Genomic DNA, 17,801 nt, shown 5'->3' with positions numbered 1-17,801 from the left:
ATTTAAAGCATTCGGTAATAACATAAGCAAGTAATTTTTAATTACGATAAATAATTAAATCTAGATTGTTTGGCAGCTATAATTTAACAATTTTCAGGTGCAGAAATAACTTATGGTTTTATATAAAGAAATTTATTCATCACCTATAATCACTACTATACTAAATAACTTATCATTAGTCTCAAAAACATTAACGATCGTTCCGTTGAAATACAACGAAATAACAAAAATTAGTATTATACATGCATATCAATTTTATCGATGACAAATAATTTTGTTACTTTGAGCGACAATGTAACGTTTATTCGAACAATCTTCCAAAGAGTCAGCGCTTTTTTAATCATGATTTGTAATTTGTTCTTTTAAACAGAAGAAAAACGATATAAGATCGTTGTGGATATTTTACGGAATCTTTTGAAAAAAATATCTCACAGTTTAATAGTTTTGACACGAAAAATCCTTGCTAGTCAAGAATCCTGAATATCTTACTTATTTCTTATTCATCTTCTTCATCTTTATACATTCCTTGGCACAGATTTACAATGGGCTAACTATAAACAGTAAAATTTATACATAACATTAATAATTTTCAAATCATTTTGATGAGCGTGATATGTACGGACAAAATACATCGTAATTTGTACCGAAACAATCGACCCTTTTTAATTATAAGTGCACCTAATTAAATATACAAAATTTGAGCACTATCAACAGCTATAATTTTATATGAAAATTATTTTACTATATCTTCAGCTAATTGACTCAGGCTTGAAAAGGGTTTAATAAAATATATGTGCTATATCACTGATTCGTAATAATTTCTACGTTGTTTTGGTAAATAATGGGAAGAAAATATATTTAATCCTCAGCTTATATGGTACGCAAATTATAATCATATTGATTTTGGTAAATAATTTGGAAGAAAATGCATTTAACCCTCGGGTAGAATAAAATCTGATAATTACGCTATCAAACTTAACAATAATACTTATTAATTAATAAGAAGCATGTAGAATTGTTACAGTTATACTATTGTGCGTCATATAAGAAACCATCCAAAAAGATACAGCTAAAACTAACGAGTGTAATTAACAATCATTAGTTAACCAACGCTATAGCATTTGAAGCAGGCACATTAAGTGCCTCAAAACTGATATTTCCTTTTTTAAGATATAACATTTTAAATGGTAGCACAAATCTAATTATCTAATTTTTAATTGAAAAAAAAAAAAAGGAATTAGATTGAGAAAAATAAATACGGAATGCAATTGTAAATCTACCAATGCAATCACTTCTGATATTTATTTACAAAATTCCTATACCTTATAAAGCAAAATTTGCAGACTTTCTTCTCCTTTAATTTCTCTACGTACAATGGACCAATAAAATTGTAAATTCTGCGGTCGAATCACTCTGTGCGGATCGTAAAACTCTAAACGACTGAGTTTGTACAAACTATAGCCTAAGCTGATTTCATGAAATTACATGTACTCGAATACATTCGTGGAATGATTTCTAATTTATACTTACAGTCTAGAATGTACATCTATCACGATTCTCAATGAAATCATATCGATCGCGATTAAGAATCTGTGTATCTAAATACAGTATTGTCACCAGGACCATGCTACCATATACATATATCATTGAACTTTAGGTTCTAGGATTGTACCATTTGATTCCATAGCTAAGACCTTATGAAGCTAAACACTAATTTATATCATTGTGACATCACTGTTGCTAAAGACGGAAATATTTCAGCCTGTAAAGGCCCGTAGTCTACCAGTTCTCCATCCACTGTTATGTGACCGTGTACGCCTTCCTCTGGTTCTATTCGAAACGCCCTCACGGGAATCATTTCGATACCAGATCGTGTTAAGTGGGTACCATTACTTAAACCCAACAGGAACTAATAGACACAACAAATTAATTACATATCAATTTATCATAAATTAAAACGATTATCATTAATCTAAATAGATGAATCACAAAGTGTAAAACACTTCATCAACGTCAAACAATAAATTAATTCGCTTTTCATTTCCATATCATACTTATCCGACAATAAATTAAAACGTCAGGGTGATAGTATTCGTAATTGGACTATTTACCTGGAGTAAATTGGCTCGAGTGATTCCGGCTTTTACTATTACCAGCCAAATAATACCATCCGCCAATTTGGCACGGGGTGCGAAGAAATAATCTTGGCCCAAGTGTGATTGATATGCCGCGTGAACCATCACAAACTCTCCTGAAATTTGAAATATATCCGCATCTACAAATTCATGTAAATTGATGATATATAAAATAGAGAAAAAGTTTTAAAAATTACAATATATCATTTGGAAACGATTTCAGCGGATTTAGACCGTTTCACTCCACTACAGACCAGTTAATAAATATCCAATCGTTCATATGTGATAGCTCACTGAACAGACAACACACTATCCTAGTTTCCATGGACATTGAAAAAGCCTATGACATGGTCTGTAGGGAGAGAGTCTTCGAAACCCACCAAAAAATTCTTGAGAAAGGTAATAAAATCAAAGTTATCTGGATCCCTGGCCACGCAGGTATAATCGGCAATGAAAAAGCCGATCAACTTGCCAAAAAAGCAGCAAACTCTCAAAGGATTAATAATGAAGGTAAATTACACTTAGAAGATCTGACAAGAGAAATAAAAAATAAACTGAACTCCCAGTGGGAAGACGAATGGAAACAAAAGGCTCCTAACCATATTAAAAATACAACCGACAACTTCTTCGAGGACCTGAAAACGACCCACACTCTACTCAGAAGAGAACAAGTGGCCATCTCAAGAATTAAAATTGGCCATTCTAGAATCACTCACTCCTACAGACTATCAAAAACTCCAACTCCCCAATGTGAAGAGTGTAACTCTAATTTAATCCTCCACTGTACTAAATATGATTTCCTCCGCAACAAACATAAACTAGAATCTTCACTCAAGGACAACTTAAAAAACAGTAAAATTCTGAACTGACATAAATTTATAAAAGATACCAAACCGATAGAACAGATAATGTAAGCTTTACCTACTCCTTGATGTCGCTAATAACTTTGTAGTTGATGTGACAAAAAACCCTATATTAAAAAAAAACAAAAAAAAACACATACTGATAAACCTTCAATTTACAAAAAGCAACACCTGTTGGTAGGATAACATAAAAACATCGTTATACATTGCATAACGATATTCATTACGTTTGTTTGCAAAGTCTCTTTGTATCTTGCAAACAAAAGTTTCTGCTTTTATGCTGACATGTACTTATATGGTTGTGTGTTATGTACAAATACGGGTCATGGCAAGTAGAGCTACTTGCAGCAACATTCTGTCCTTGCAGCTGGATGTGTTTTTAAACAGAAAGCAAATGCGGCAGAGACACTGTACTTAGAGTGTTGTGAATGAATAAGGCTTCGAATTAATATGTAAGAATGCACGAGATGCGTACCGTTAAGCAATAACCTGGCTTACTTTTCTTTTGTTTTATATTATAGTTATGGTCTACGTACACGCGTTAAACGTTATTATTGCAAATAATAATAAATGTACTGTTTCTTACCCTGAATCTGCGTCCATGAACTCGATACTTCCGAAGTTAGAGCAGGCAGCCTGGACGATGGTCCATACATAACTTGGTTGCTGTTGTTTTCTACATCTTAATTACATAGAAATTATGACTTTAAGCAGAATTACCGGTTTCAAAGATAAAAGTAAAAAATCCTCACCGAAGAACAAATCAATTCTATTTTATTAAGAAAATAAGCTTACCAACTTCCCCGTTATCGGGCTCATCGATGCTGTGGTAACTAGAAACTGAACCTGTACTAAAGTAAGTTGACCTCGCAGAGGTCGCAGAATAGAAGCTATCCAACCTCTGTCTTCTCTCTGTTTCTGTCTCCAGAGTAAGACTTTCGCTTATTATCTCGTTATCATCGTAACCATCGAATGAGTCGTTCAGAATAGTTGGATTCCCATCTAGAGCGTCATGAAAACTCTTCGATTCACTAATTTTGCTGTAACTGAACAATTACGAAACCATTGACGGTGAACGTGTATTAAGTTTGGCTAGTTTATTTTTAGTAAATGTAAAAATGTACAAGTTACCGGTCTAAATCATCATCGCAGCTCCTGGAGTGTGATATCTGCGATTCCTTCGCGTATTCGTAGGCCTTACCATTACCTAAATTCTCAACAGATGGTACTCTATCGCAGGGCAAATAAGATACTTTGCCTTTGTACGTTCTTAATCCTATCAGCCGAGCGATAGTCCAAACGGTGAATCTCTGACCACCGATTGCTCTTAAACGTTCACTTTCAATGTCAATGTCAGCCAATAGACCCCAGCCGACCGATAGAAACGAAAATAGTATTTGGTTCCTGGTCTCCACACGCACCAGATCCATTCGCGCTTTCTTGAACTTCACCACGGATAGGGCGCTAATTAGAAGCGGATTGTAGTCGTATGGTTCTCTGAAACGATGTTATTTTTATAAATTTTTGCATTCGATAAGGAAACACTCGAAATATCAAGAGTTAACATTTTCAACTGCCTACGCTATTGCATTAAAGTTCGGCGAATCATTCATTGTCACCCTATGCACCACTTGGTCTTAATGCGTTCCGTTTGCTTTGTCATATGGTGTGCAATATATGATCTGATTAGTAACCCATGTCTGATACTTATTTCTTATTTCAAAGAAATTTCATTTTTCTTTATAGATAGACTATAATTAATTTCATTATATTGATGTAGGGATATCTACTAATTTAATATCTCCATTGTTTTAATCTTTTTATCAATCTTTAAACGAGCTTACCGGAGAATAAGAACACACGACCAGTATCAATGTACAAAATATATTGAATCATGAATGTCGCTGTTTTATCTATAATTTGATAAGCTTTTAATTATGCGATAACAGAGATATTTCAGGTATCATTAATTGTTCAAAATCAAAATATATTAACACTGATATATTAGACCAGGAAATTCTTTAGTTTCAGGAACAAGACAAAGTTTTTCCTGTATTATTATAAACCGTATCCGGGTATTAACGAGGCATTGAAATAACATACTCTTTGAGTCATAAGTTACAATAGAATCTTATTCTAAGATCTTGAATGTCAGAATCCTTTTTTTTCCTTACTCCTTTCTGGAAATGAAGTTGTTACTTCAACCGCAAGCCATAAGTTCAATTTGTATTCGAAGAACGCTTTCTACACCAATGTACAGGATAAATTGTAAACAGTGATGATTGTTAAGCAATGTAACGCCGCGCATATTCGTATAATTAACCTTTTGCACTGTAACAATATTCGATACAATGAACCAATATCGGGGTAGACTTTGATATGTTGAACTGTAGATACTGCTTTTAAGCTCATGAATTAATTTTAAAGCAGGTTTCCCTGCTAATACAATTTTAAATAATTATCATTAGAATCCTAAAATGATGAGAGGGTTAGTCTACATTTTTAAAGGACAGGGTTCACCCTAGCCCCTATCTAGTTACATCGACGATTTCAACCAAGAAAAATGATCCTCTTACTCGGTAGGAGCAAACAAATCTTCTGTAATAGCCGAAGACCGAAACGACTTCCGCAGGACGATAAAGACGGGGGTAAAATAAATCACGGTTGAGATAGTCTCAATAAAACGAACTTACTGTTTAGCGTACGCGATGGATTTTGCTAAGCCATTGCCGGAACCGCAGGGTATCACGCCGAGAGGCAATTCTTTGAGAGCCCTTTCCCAGTCTGTCCTTTGAAAGAGTCCATTCACCACCTCGAACACGATACCGTCGCCCCCGACCATCAGCAAACCGCTCCATTGATAAATGTCCCTCGTCCGCACGAATTCACGGGCGTAATTGGGACATTTGGTGATGTGCACCTCGTACGGTCTCTCGGCTTCCGACAAAATCGGATGAATTCTTTTCTGAAACGTCTCGCGACCCCTTCCCGGTCCAGATTTCGGGTTCAGCAACACCAGTATCTTCTTTTGTTCCCCCGGGCATGCTGAAACATGTTTTGAATTGCGTTTGTACAGCTGGTTTGCTTCGAATGAACTTTTCAGAGCAGAGAGAATCCTCTCGATGATTACGTGACATGTAACGCAGCTTTACGAACAGCGAGACATTGCAGTCGTTGCAGCAACCCCTGTTGCAGAGATTTCTCTCTGCAGTTACGCGACCGCGTTTGATTAACACGAATAATTTGTGCTTCGACGGTTCGATACGATTCGAGCTACACTTTCATGAAAATTATTATTTCCCGATAATAATACTGATTTTCATTGCTTCTTTAAAATTTAGTATTCCTTTAATTAGGTGTATTTTGCACGCTGAACGAAATATAAATTTTGTTTTAACATATTGTGAAATTATTCAGAACGTTGAACCTTTTATGACACAAGATAATTACCAAACATTCTTTCAAGTTGCGTGTATATTACTTAAGAAGAGAAATTAAGTTGCCGAAACGGGAAAAGATAGATGATTTTCGAACGAAACTATTTTTCAAGCAAACAGTTCAAACAGGCTCCACTCGCATTTACGTAAACTAACAGTTATGTATCGTAAAACGTAACTAGTGAAAGTATAGGTAAACCGGATTGGTAATAAGGTATCAAAGCAAAGAGAAATCTTTCGGAATGAGTGGAACAACATTTCTTTCTTTTTCATACCGAATTAATTTAAGCCATCGAATAATATTTTCATTGTCCAATTTAAATCGTATTTTGCAGTTTCAATTCACCTACGTTCTAAATAATTGAACTGCCTGCAATTGCACGTGGAACAATACCACGCAGGAACAATGGATAAACGTTTCCCTCGAACAATCAATGAAAAGAAATACTTCGAAAGAGTAATCTTATGACACAAAGAGCTTAATGAGATGTAATTAGAAATTTTATGTAGGTCGTTCTGAATTCATTTGGCCAACAGCCATACGCGATGCTCGTTTTCAGAAAAATCCCGAAATATGTACTTTTGGCGACGTGAAGACGCGACCCAATTGTTCTTCCTTCTTCTGCGTCCTACGTACGCGCGATTTGGCACATTCAATTCGCGTCGATACCCTTAGTCAGGTCGTAAATAAAAATTTAAGAATAGGAAAAAAGATAAGAAAAGGAATGCAAGGGAAAATAGCAACATTTTAATTCATCTTCTAGAGTCACAGATAATTAACCCATTAACTGCCAAAATTTTTTTTTTTGAAATTTGTGGCCGAATAAGTTATATATATGCATATTTTTGGTGCCGAGTGGTATACGTAAAATTCCAAAATCCCCAAATAGGGATCGTGGCAGCTAATGGGTTAAAAAGAAGAAACTGGATTGACTACTATAAAATTTCGGCTTATCTCGGGAATGATACCACACCCCTTTTGTGTTTAAACTTTGTATATATACATATATATGTGTGTGTGTTAGGTTAGGGGTGACGTAAATATAGTGTCAACGTGCCAAAATATAGAAAATCGCGAAAACCGATCCTTTTCACCTTTTTTGGGACATGTTTTGCAAGCAGATGGCGCTGGGCATCGCGTAAAACGATAAGGGTTGAGCGAAAGATGGGCAGACGTTAGTGGGTGGAGCTTCGAGTTAAGGGAGCAAATCCAACACCAGGAAATCTACCTTTCATTTCCTCACCTTCGCGTGGTGCCGGCTGATTTCGCCGAGAAGGGGTAAAAAGAAAAATAAGGTTAGGTTAGGTTAGTCTTTTTTGTCTGTTACGTAGAAATAATATAATTTCTTTTTTTAATTTAAACCATACATTCGCTTAAGAATGCTAGAAAACTCGATACATCACAGCTTCGCACATTGGCACTTCCGCGCGTTAGGCCTTCATATTTTCAACCATTTTTGTGCCATGCCCAACTTAAGCCTTGCTAAAATTCTTATACCCCCTATGTAACGTAAACATAATTTTTAATATCCAAAAATTGAATTGTTCACTGAAGAAACTTAAATGATAGGTTTCACAAAGAAATCACTAGAAAATTGTTGAGGAAACACAGTAAGTATATTTTCAAAACATATAATGGAGAACCGAAATTCAAGCAGGAAATAATTTTAACGAAAGATTTTTCTATATTATTTTAATTATTAATAATTATGGACGTTTACCTAGCTCGAGTAGCGACTGAGAGTCGCCATACGGTTAACTTAAACTCTGGAGGAGTCCATTTTCGAATTGCTCCCCCTGTGGGGCGTGGGCCCCACGTTGGGAAACACTCCCCTAAACACTCTTTACCTACAATTTGAATAAAATACAAGTGTGGTGTCATTCTAATAGCAACATTTTATCATTTACTACCGTAGTTCTAACTAGCCATTAGTAGTTTTACAAATCACTTACGTATGCTGCATAATCTTTTCCCACAATAACAATTAACAGAAATAATTTTCCATAATTTATAAAGGTTATCTTTTTATCGTATCAGTATTAACGTCACGGTTGAACTTGTTTCTAAGAAAAAGTATTCCGCCTTAGTCAGAATTAATGGCGTAAAAAATCGTGAAGTGATTTATTATTGCAAATGATATGAAAATATTTGCTTTTTGCTATGATCGTCTACATAATCCGTGCACGTGAATAACAGGCACGTGTACTACAGACGTTAATATAATGATACCACCATTGTACTACCGTCAATTTTATAATAATAAGTCTATTGTAGACAGAACTATTCGAAGGTTCAGGTTCAAGATGCTAAGCTTTCGGTATTAGTTTTTTAAATTTTTAGCTCCCACGTTTTTAAGTATCATAAGTATCTAGGTTTGAAATTCTTTTGTATTCGAAAATTCTGATACACGGATGGAGAAATGTACTCGAATTCTTTCGATCACTAAGGAATCAATGAATTAGCTATGTAATTTCTCACTGTTCCACAGGTTGTCGGTGTTATTAAAGAGACAAAGATTTGGCAGCGGTGCAACAAAATCTTGGAATCGGTTACCTTCGAAAGCTTGAATAATAAGAGCTCTTACGAGTTAATAAATCTCTGTCGCAAATCTAAACTTTCGTCGAACTCAATTTCCCTAACAAAGAATAACAAAATGAGCAATATTTGATATTGAAAAAAGAAATGACTGGAAATTGCTTTTAAAATGTAATTTTTCTGTTGGAAAATATGAAAAGTCATCTTAATTACTGAATTTCATTGCTCTAACCGCGATTACACGAGTCCTTGATTGCGTTATGCAATTGAAAATGAGCGTTTATGCACCAGAACGCACAACAATGATTGCAATAGCCAGGCACGAACAATGCCGCTGTAATTATTAAAAAACAACAATTCTCAGAATACCACGGTTTGCGTTCACCGGCAAGACTTTCATGAATATACAAGTTAGGATTATACGTAACAGGAGAACCGTCAGTCAAAATATTTCAAGTTCAACATTTGATTCACAAATTCTTTGCAGCATTAAAAAAGCATTTTGAAACTTCGGGACATGGGGTAACAAAATTCTTTTCGGATGAATAACATCTCGTTTCGAATCGTTAAAATATGCACAACCGAATTCGTATCAGAAAAATTACATAATTCTTATTTACTTATTTTAATGAAGAGAAACTCTTGCACCGCTGCTCTTGAAATTTTATGCTACTTTCATCAGAAGTCGACAAATATTTTAATTATACAGCAAATTAAAGATTTTCAGTACGCCCACAGTTTAGAATAATAACACAAATATTGTGTGCTAAAATCTGGCTCTGCTTTTAAAAATACAAATTATCTTCAGGTGTTTTATCGTTCGCTTTTGCAAACATAGGAAAACCAAGGATTAATCATCGGTTAAGGTCTAAAAATAACCCATTGCTCGTTCACATCAAATTACTGACACAACATCAAATTTACCTTGCATTTTGTACGATTATCAATATTTCTATATCATCGACGTTTATAACTTACTTCCGCGAGCACGAACAATTCAAGTTATAGATAAAGAAACAGTTGGCTCGTCTTTTTATGTTGTACATTTTTATTTTTTTTTTTATTTTTAATCATAGAATAAGCTGAGAGAATTTAATCAAGAAAGGCAATTTAAAATCCTTGCAAATGAATCGTCGCGTCTGATTACAAAAGTTGCCAAAGAAACGAAGGGTTTAAGAGCAAGAAAGTTTGAAACGCTTGCAAGTTTCGCAATAATTGTGCTACCGAAAGAATAATGATTTTTCCGCTCTTCTTAAACGCGCAATGTGCCACAGAAAACTCGGACAGCGGATGAATCTATGCACCTGTCCTAATTAAAATATAACATGTTATTCTATGTATATTTCCCATGTTTCAAAATGCAAATATCAAAATAAATTTGATGTTTAGAGGTTTACTCCACGATTATCCGTCGTCATTGCAACTGATAACCGTTCTACGTGAAAATATGTGATAAGATAAAACTTTGTAATAATACCATTTTTCGCATAATTATAGAAGTAAATGGAAGACAAACTAGAACAAAATTTTAGAACATTCAATTAGAAATTGAAACTGAGAAGTAAAAATTTATAAATAGAAATTACGAAGGCAACTGCATAAGGTTTATGTAATTATGGAAATAATGTAAGAAGGAAGTGTTATGTAAAAAAAAAAAAAGTAAACACTTTAAACAAAAAATACATAGCATATTTACTTAAGCCTACTTGAACAAGAACATGTTGGCACCTGGCCTGCATATGCAAGGTATGTAATAGAAAGTATTTTAGCTTCTAATGTGGATCTATGTTAGTACCATGCAACTATATTTTGAAAAGAAAAAAAAAATATGAACGTAATTTACAACTTGATTTCACCTAAAATTTATAAACCTTTCCTATTGCTTTTAATAAACAATATTTTTCAATTAATCTTTGGTCATTTATATAATATGACCTAAGCATTCATTAACCTTTAATAACTTCAGAAAAAAGAATTGTAATGAACGTTTTCTTGTATTATTTATTTCGTAACAGTCAGCATCGATTATTGAATATTATTGTCTATGTTATCTACGAATTCGCCTCATTACAGTGAAATAAAAAAAACGATCGATAATTGTGCAATTTGTCATATTACCGTGCGATTTTCTTAACGGTGAAAAATCTTGGACTTACCATTGATCAAGGACTCGAGATTCTCGTGACTGGGGCTCATAAAGCTTTTCGGCACGGGCACGCCAGCAATGAGACATTTAATAGCTAATCGCCACCTGCTAGCCTCCCGCAGATTATCTTCGTACTTGTCAAAGCTTCGAAACCTTAGAGTGATTGTCGTTCTTTCGCGTCTCTTGATCCCTTTCATCCGTGCTTTTTTCAGCTTGTATGCATAAATATACAAATAGGCCGAGGTGTCGAACTCATCGTAACACTGAAAAGCTTCAGCAGATTCGACCAGCTTGAATTGCGACCTCGAAGTACCTGGGCCACAAACACAGCTTCCCGCGCTTTTACGTTTCGAACGCATACATCTGCATCCTATTATGTCGTTTAGAACGATCGTTTCAGCCTTAGTCGCACCATTATTGTCTTTCTCTAAGCTGAGACCCTTTTCGGTCAATCTCACCTTGTAATAAGTGTTCTTCTTGGACGTAACGTAAAAGGTTTCTTCGAGAAGAGTGATAGAATGCACTTGACCACCGTCCTCCATGACACGCTGATGATTGCTTTTCATTCGATAAGAAACATGAATTACACTGACGTTTGTACCATAGACAGATCATTATCATGGTATTAAAGGCACATAGTACGCAAACATCTCTTGTCGCTGATGCAGATAATGATTAACTTCGAAAGATTTGATGTACAAAAGACAACCGGATTCTGATCACTTAAAAGCTTAATATTCGCTTATTCTTTACTTTAATTATTTAAACATTTTTCTTTAATTTTTTCGTACAGTTCGTTGCACATAAATTTATCGAAGCACGTGTATTACTTGAGCAACGTACTTGTAACATTATATCTTTTTAAAGATTAGGTTTCACGGAAGGACGGTCTTCAGATTGCACTCGTGTAACGCCATTGAAGTTCTTTTTCAATTGTATGGATGGAATTAAAAAAACTATGCAATTCTAAATGATGATTAAATGAAACTGTACCATTATCTTGGTTACTTCTGTACTTGCGCGCAATCGAGCATCAAACTGTTTCGAACACATCGAAGTCACGGTATATACTGTTTATCGGAAACTTGAAACTTGATGGACGAATTGCTGGAACACCAGCAACGCTATCTTGCATTTAAAAAATGTACTAACACCGTAAATATAGTTTCGATGGTTGCCGTAGGTAGACTTTAAATTGTAAAATATTAGTTCATTTACTTCAACAAGATTGGGAACTTAATAAACTATCAGAAGAACATCTTGGAGGGTTTATTGAATTTGTTTTTATTATATTCTTGTTGCTTTTCTTATTACATTCTTATTCTTATTCCGATAATAATGGAATAAGATATATTGGATGTATATTAATGATGCAATGTAATAAAACATAAAAAATGAGAAATAAAAGTTAAATTAGTAGGATTGCATTCTCTAGACCAAATAAGAAGTAACCCTAATGTCGTAGTGACGTAGTGGGTAAAGTAACTGCCTGCAAATCCAAGGGACTCGAGTTCGAATCCTGGCGAGTGTCTGGATTTTTTAATTTTTCTAGTGGATTTGCCTAGAAATCACTGAAGAACAAGCCTAGAATTCACTAAGAAGAGAGACTTATTGCGAGAGCATATTTACTTATTTAGAATATTTTCAAAGTTTTCCACTATATTAGATTAGAGGTTTTGTGCTTCTTGTGTTTCAGAGTATAAAGACAGCTTTTGAATAGTCTTTTTTACTAAAATTTAAACATTCTCTCGTAGAACAGAGTATATTTTGGAAATATTCTATGTTAAGTTTGGCAGTTCTGATCCTAGAATGCAACAAGTGTAATGTTGAGGTGATTTTAACCTAAAATAAAAATACATTAGATACTTTTTAAGCCTTCAGTGACTATATATATTTTTAATAGAAAGTAATGCAAATTTGCACATACTTTGCGTTATTAGTTTTGTTTTTATAGTAATTGCACTATAAGTCAAACAGCGCCCTCTTGGACATCCGTTTACAGGGGCACCTATTCACATTGCTGAAGAGCTTGTCCGTTTCTTTTCCGGTTTGTCAAAATGGTAAGATGGAGTAAGGGATTTACTCGATTTATAAAATCAGTAGTCATTGAAATGATCTGTTTCGATTACGATGACTGAAATACTTAATTAGATTTCGAAAGCATCGAAAAGGATTAATGAAAATTATTTTATTTACAGGGTATCGACATCAACCACAAACATGATAGGAAGGTTCGGCGTATCGAACCTAAATCCCAAGATGTCTACTTACGACTTCTTGTTAAAGTAAGTATTGTCACGTGTATTTTTAATTTCTAACTTACATACAATATTTTTAAGTCCATATTGATAATATAGATTCTATACAGTGAGTAATATTAGATATTAGATTGTGTTAAACAACTGAATAATACATCTTAAGTAAACTGTTCCTGTATTGTTGTCATACTCGCATGAGGTTTACAGAACACGTTTCTTTTTGCGAATCGCACTCTGTGTCAGTTTTTATATAAACTGATCCAATTTGAACGTTCGCTAGAGTAAATCTAGTCAACTTTCCTATTCCATCTTTGTATATTATACAAAAGATGATTATACTAGTTGACACATTTTAATATGGAAAAGAAGGTTATTAATTTTTGAAATTGTTCGTAATAAAATACTGTGGAAAGTACTGTGGAAATCTTAGTTCTATAAAAAATATCCTGTGTAAAGTTGTACTTAATATTTGTAATCTTTTAGGTTAGTTTTATAATTATTAATGTAAACTTCATTTAAAAATGTTTAAGTTTATTGTTTTTGTTATAGCTTTACCGCTTCCTGGCTAGGCGTACAAGTTCAAAGTTTAACAAGATTATTCTTAGAAGACTTTTTATGAGCAAGATTCATCGTCCCCCAATATCTCTTGCACGTGTTGTCAGGTTTATGAAGAAACCTGGACGAGAAAACGCTATTGCAGTAATTGTGGGCACGGTAACAGATGATGCTAGGATTTTTGAAGTCCCAAAACTTACAGTAAGTAATACTCATATACTTGATACAAGTAACTTATCTCAAGTAAGCATAAAACATATGTTTGTTTAATTGATGTTTTTTTATATCATAGGTGTGTGCTTTACGCGTTACCGAAAAAGCAAGGGCTCGTATATTAAAAGCTGGAGGTGAACTGATCACTTTTGATCAGCTAGCGTTACGTGCTCCTACTGGAAGAAGGACAGTTTTAATGCAGGGTCGTCGTAATGCCCGTGAAGCCGTGAAACACTTTGGACCAGCTCCTGGTGTACCTCATTCGCATACGAAACCATTAGTACGTTCTAAGGGTCGAAAGTTTGAAAGAGCAAGAGGCCGTAGGCGAAGCTGTGGATATAAGAAATAAATTTTGTTTATTTGCCATCATTTATTGTACCATATCCTTAAATTGACTTGCATAATTTAGACATTTTCTCTACGGCTACGTTCTTTTATATAGCAAGTTGAGGTAGTTGGAAAATAAATGTTGGCTTCACATCTTAACAAATTATTAATTCCTTCATTTACAGATAATAGACTGTTATCTTATGTTTTATTTTCTAATTAAACTTAAGGTTAAAGGTTTAGATAATAATTTCTATGAATTAATACAGTGTTCAGTTAAATATGAAATTTGGATATCATTGAGTATCTATGCTTTATGTCGTTGCACTTTTATTCTCCTCGGGGTTTTCTATTAATTCTTCTGGTTTCTCCTCATCGTCCGATTGCGTTTCCTCTAACGCAGTAATATCCGGAAAATATAATTCTGATTCCTCTATACCTTTTTCTGGATTTTCGCTTACGTGATACGGCCCAATACCGGCAAACCTTAAAAATGCTTCACATCCTACTTTCTTTACAACGCATACAAATGTTTCATACCTGTTAAAATTAGTATAAATGTAACCTTGTTTTTAAATCTTAGCTAAGTCTCAGACCACCGATTTAAAGTGCAGCATTTACCCTGTTCTTTCTTTTAGAGTTGACTCGAATTCTTGAATACTTTTTGCTATAAGCTTTGCCTCAGGTGGTTTATCAGATTGAAAGATACCGAAATGGACGATCTCATCTTCAAATTCTTCCAAAACTAATTTCAACTCGTTCTTTCTTGTATAGTCGTATTTAAATACTACGATAGGTGCTTTTGTAGTTTTATCTTCGTACTGTAGAGTAATAAATGCTTTATACGGTAAACGGATTTATCCTGATAAATTTAATACACTTACAGGATATGTTTTATTAGTGTACGCCATGAAAATTGTGCGAAAAACAATGGCTTTATTTCTACAATTCGGTGGTGTCCACACAACTGGAAATATTTCATTTTCATTTGTTCCGTAGGCAGGTCGATGACGTCCAACATAACTTATTCAAAAATTGAGGCAATTAATTGATGAAAAGTAGCAAAATTTTTGCTTATCAATTATTTACACACCATTCTTCAGTGAGTATCTTGTCTTCACTGGGTGATTCTGGTTCTCCAAATATGAGACTTAACAAGTATTCATGAACATCGACATCCAATTTTGTTTCATCTATCTTTAATCGTAGAAACATGCATTTACCACTCAAAAGTAATTGTCTTGCGTTCGGTGATAGCACATAATCAGACTGCAAAACACATTTTATATTAAAATTGTCATTGTGCAATAACTTTGAAGTATATCGACATGTATTACTTCATTAAACATTATATCGAGAATATCTTCAGTAAGTCGTCTTCGAATTTCTTGTTCAATTGAATAATTTCCTGGCAATATTTCTTCAACTAATTCAGTATATGGCGGACTAGACTTTTTATCTCTTTTATGACCTTCTTCGTCTTTAAAAACCCATGGATATAGTAAAAGGCAAGTTTCTTTGCACAAGGAAGTAATTAAGTGTGACATTTCAGCTTCGTAACGTGCCTTAGCCTCAGCTTCTGTTTAATTAATAAAACATCATAAAATAATTCTAATAATTCGTATTCGCGATTTATTTTTATGTGGAACCTTTTCTTGCTCTTTTTTCCGCTTCTTTAGCTATTCTAGTATCTTCGATAATTTTTAAACGTTTTATTTCTTCCGGACTTCTTTCCGATACGCTTATAGAAAACCTGATAAAACTTGTATTATTTTATATTATTTCACTGTATAAAATTATATATTTTACTTACTCGTATTCCTTCCCATTTTGTATTCGTTGTAATTCTGTTGTTAATATCTTTAGTAGTTGGGGACATTGAGCACCAAACATAAGGTTTATCATTTGACCATTCTATATAAAAATATCTTTGTTTTTATCCTCGCTGTTTTATAAATTATAAGTATATCAATTCGAAGAGGATAAGCAGAATGTTGTACTTACATGTATGAACATCCACGTTGGTTCACTTTTCCCTTGAAAACGCTCTAAGTCCGTGATGTAATCGCATTTCGCCTATTTATTATTATATATTTACCGTATTAACAAATCATTATTTTACGTCTTTAAAACAATTAATTAAACTTAGAAATTACCGTAGCGTAACTTAATGCATCACCCCCAATTTCCATCTTGATTTTTTTTAAGATGCTTATCATTCCTGTGCAAGGTCCGCTCCATTCCGAATATATATCGACCACTAAATAGTTATTAATATTATATATTATATATTTATTAGGATTATTTGAATAAATAGATACATCCCTATTAAACCCGTCCTTTTCAAAAGTTTTTCCCATTCTTCATTATTGGAAATATCAGTTTGCAACGACGCCGGCGTTGTCTTTTTGGCCATCTTTCGCGAAGCCTTCAAGCCACCCTGTAATTATTTTTTCTACATAATTTTAATTTTAAGTACTCTTAGTTCAATTTTGTCATATCTTTAAAGTAGTAATAAGAACATAATTTCGAAGCGATTTAAAAAAGGAAAACGAATTTCAAAAGGGGTACCCTCTTTCGACGCATCATTTTTTACAGAATTTAAAAATCCTCTTATTTACTGACGTAAACGAATTTAAATCACTGTTTCTTTGATCTATCTTGAACTAGTTGTGGAGGATGACTGTAGAAATCGTACATTTCTAAGTCGGGGGACCATGCCTTTCAGTTTGCCACACGGGGACATCGGTGACATGGAGGTCACGCAAACTCCACCGATTAAATTGGCTTCTCGCTCCACAAATACACGTACACGTAATTATAGTGCATTAGGGAATCCACGATAAGAATGTCCTATGTATTGCCAGCAACATGAAATATTAATCTTACACTGAATTCCGTAATTACAGCTGTGTTGTATCGATGTTCTGCTTTACAAACTAGAACGATTTATCGAACTGCTTGTATAGCTACATGAAAGTTCTGTCAAAGGCAGGAATTTAATCATTCTATCCATTAAGTCGACGTAAGATAATTTCTCTTCCCTTGTATACAAATCTGTTAATGTAAAATTATCTTCGTGTATGAATTTTTAATTCGTAACACGCAATGTTCGGGAATTATCTGCAATTTCTTATGAGATTTGGGTCCATCAATTTTATTTCTGATTGCTAGATAATAACATCATTACGAAGGAACATGCAACATAAAAATGCTCAATCGATATTACCGCTTTTAAGAATATAATGTTCACTTTTTATGAATTTCCGAAGCATATAGCGCTTCGATTTAAATGTTGTATTTCCATAGGTGGCGCTAATATCGAGTTGTT

At 34.0% G+C, this 17,801-nt stretch overlaps 3 protein-coding genes across 6 annotated transcripts; 1 reads left to right on the top strand and 2 right to left on the bottom strand.

Annotated features, from left to right (window-relative positions):
- Window positions 1-25: 25 nt before the first annotated feature.
- Sk2 (Sphingosine kinase 2) lies at window positions 26-12,193 on the bottom strand. 2 transcript variants are annotated; one of them, XR_004580429.2, is made up of 8 exons: window positions 11,128-12,193; window positions 5,692-6,043; window positions 4,130-4,495; window positions 3,794-4,044; window positions 3,585-3,680; window positions 2,112-2,251; window positions 1,531-1,909; window positions 26-551 (listed from the first exon to the last, which is right to left on the bottom strand). XR_004580429.2 is itself a non-coding variant. In XM_034315604.2 (7 exons), exons 1-7 carry the CDS (start codon window positions 11,681-11,683, stop codon window positions 1,721-1,723), a joined length of 1,950 nt encoding a protein of 649 aa, XP_034171495.1. In that variant the 5' UTR covers window positions 11,684-12,193; the 3' UTR covers window positions 1,211-1,720. The 2 variants fall into 2 exon arrangements, 1 of the variants encoding a protein (XP_034171495.1); XM_034315604.2 differs by lacking the exon at window positions 26-551 and having other exon boundaries at window positions 1,211-1,909.
- Window positions 12,194-13,103: 910 nt separating this feature from the next.
- Window positions 13,104-14,512, top strand: RpL18 (ribosomal protein L18). The gene is made up of 4 exons (XM_034315614.2): window positions 13,104-13,177; window positions 13,316-13,402; window positions 13,925-14,131; window positions 14,223-14,512. The coding sequence occupies exons 1-4, from the start codon at window positions 13,175-13,177 to the stop codon at window positions 14,490-14,492; spliced, it is 567 nt and encodes a 188-aa protein (XP_034171505.1). The 5' UTR covers window positions 13,104-13,174; the 3' UTR covers window positions 14,493-14,512.
- On the bottom strand, window positions 14,494-17,185 carry LOC117600315 (uncharacterized). 3 transcript variants are annotated; one of them, XM_076692625.1, is made up of 11 exons: window positions 17,169-17,185; window positions 16,799-16,910; window positions 16,627-16,733; window positions 16,475-16,546; window positions 16,284-16,384; window positions 16,120-16,232; window positions 15,808-16,049; window positions 15,564-15,739; window positions 15,355-15,493; window positions 15,092-15,291; window positions 14,494-15,010 (listed from the first exon to the last, which is right to left on the bottom strand). In XM_076692625.1, exons 2-11 carry the CDS (start codon window positions 16,884-16,886, stop codon window positions 14,785-14,787), a joined length of 1,464 nt encoding a protein of 487 aa, XP_076548740.1. In that variant the 5' UTR covers window positions 16,887-16,910; window positions 17,169-17,185; the 3' UTR covers window positions 14,494-14,784. The 3 variants fall into 3 exon arrangements, with proteins under 3 accessions (XP_076548740.1, XP_076548742.1, XP_034171497.2); XM_076692627.1 differs by having other exon boundaries at window positions 16,120-16,223; XM_034315606.2 differs by lacking the exons at window positions 16,627-16,733; window positions 16,799-16,910; window positions 17,169-17,185 and having other exon boundaries at window positions 16,475-16,555.
- Between the last annotated feature and the right edge of the window lie 616 nt (window positions 17,186-17,801).

This window comes from Osmia lignaria, chromosome 15, assembly GCF_051020975.1.
Source record: "Osmia lignaria lignaria isolate PbOS001 chromosome 15, iyOsmLign1, whole genome shotgun sequence".
NCBI lineage: Eukaryota > Metazoa > Arthropoda > Insecta > Hymenoptera > Megachilidae > Osmia > Osmia lignaria.
This window is presented reverse-complemented; position numbering and strand designations above follow the sequence as displayed.

Excerpts from the sequence above, each read along its gene's own strand:
- Sk2 (XM_034315604.2), bottom strand. The coding sequence starts at position 11,683 with ATGAAAAGCAATCATCAGCGTGTCATGGAGGACGGTGGTCAAGTGCAT. Across the intron at positions 6,044-11,127 it reads TCTCGAGTCCTTGATCAATG|CATGCCCGGGGGAACAAAAG; the intron begins GTAAGTCCAAGA and ends AACATGTTTCAG. Across the intron at positions 1,910-2,111 it reads CTCGAGCCAATTTACTCCAG|TTCCTGTTGGGTTTAAGTAA; the intron begins GTAAATAGTCCA and ends TGTGTCTATTAG.
- RpL18 (XM_034315614.2), top strand. Across the intron at positions 13,403-13,924 it reads ACTTACGACTTCTTGTTAAA|CTTTACCGCTTCCTGGCTAG; the intron begins GTAAGTATTGTC and ends TTTTTGTTATAG. Across the intron at positions 14,132-14,222 it reads TTGAAGTCCCAAAACTTACA|GTGTGTGCTTTACGCGTTAC; the intron begins GTAAGTAATACT and ends TTTATATCATAG.
- LOC117600315 (XM_076692625.1), bottom strand. The coding sequence starts at position 16,886 with ATGGCCAAAAAGACAACGCCGGCGTCGTTGCAAACTGATATTTCCAAT. Across the intron at positions 16,050-16,119 it reads GGAAAAAAGAGCAAGAAAAG|AAGCTGAGGCTAAGGCACGT; the intron begins GTTCCACATAAA and ends TTAATTAAACAG. Across the intron at positions 15,740-15,807 it reads TCGATATAATGTTTAATGAA|TCTGATTATGTGCTATCACC; the intron begins GTAATACATGTC and ends TGTGTTTTGCAG.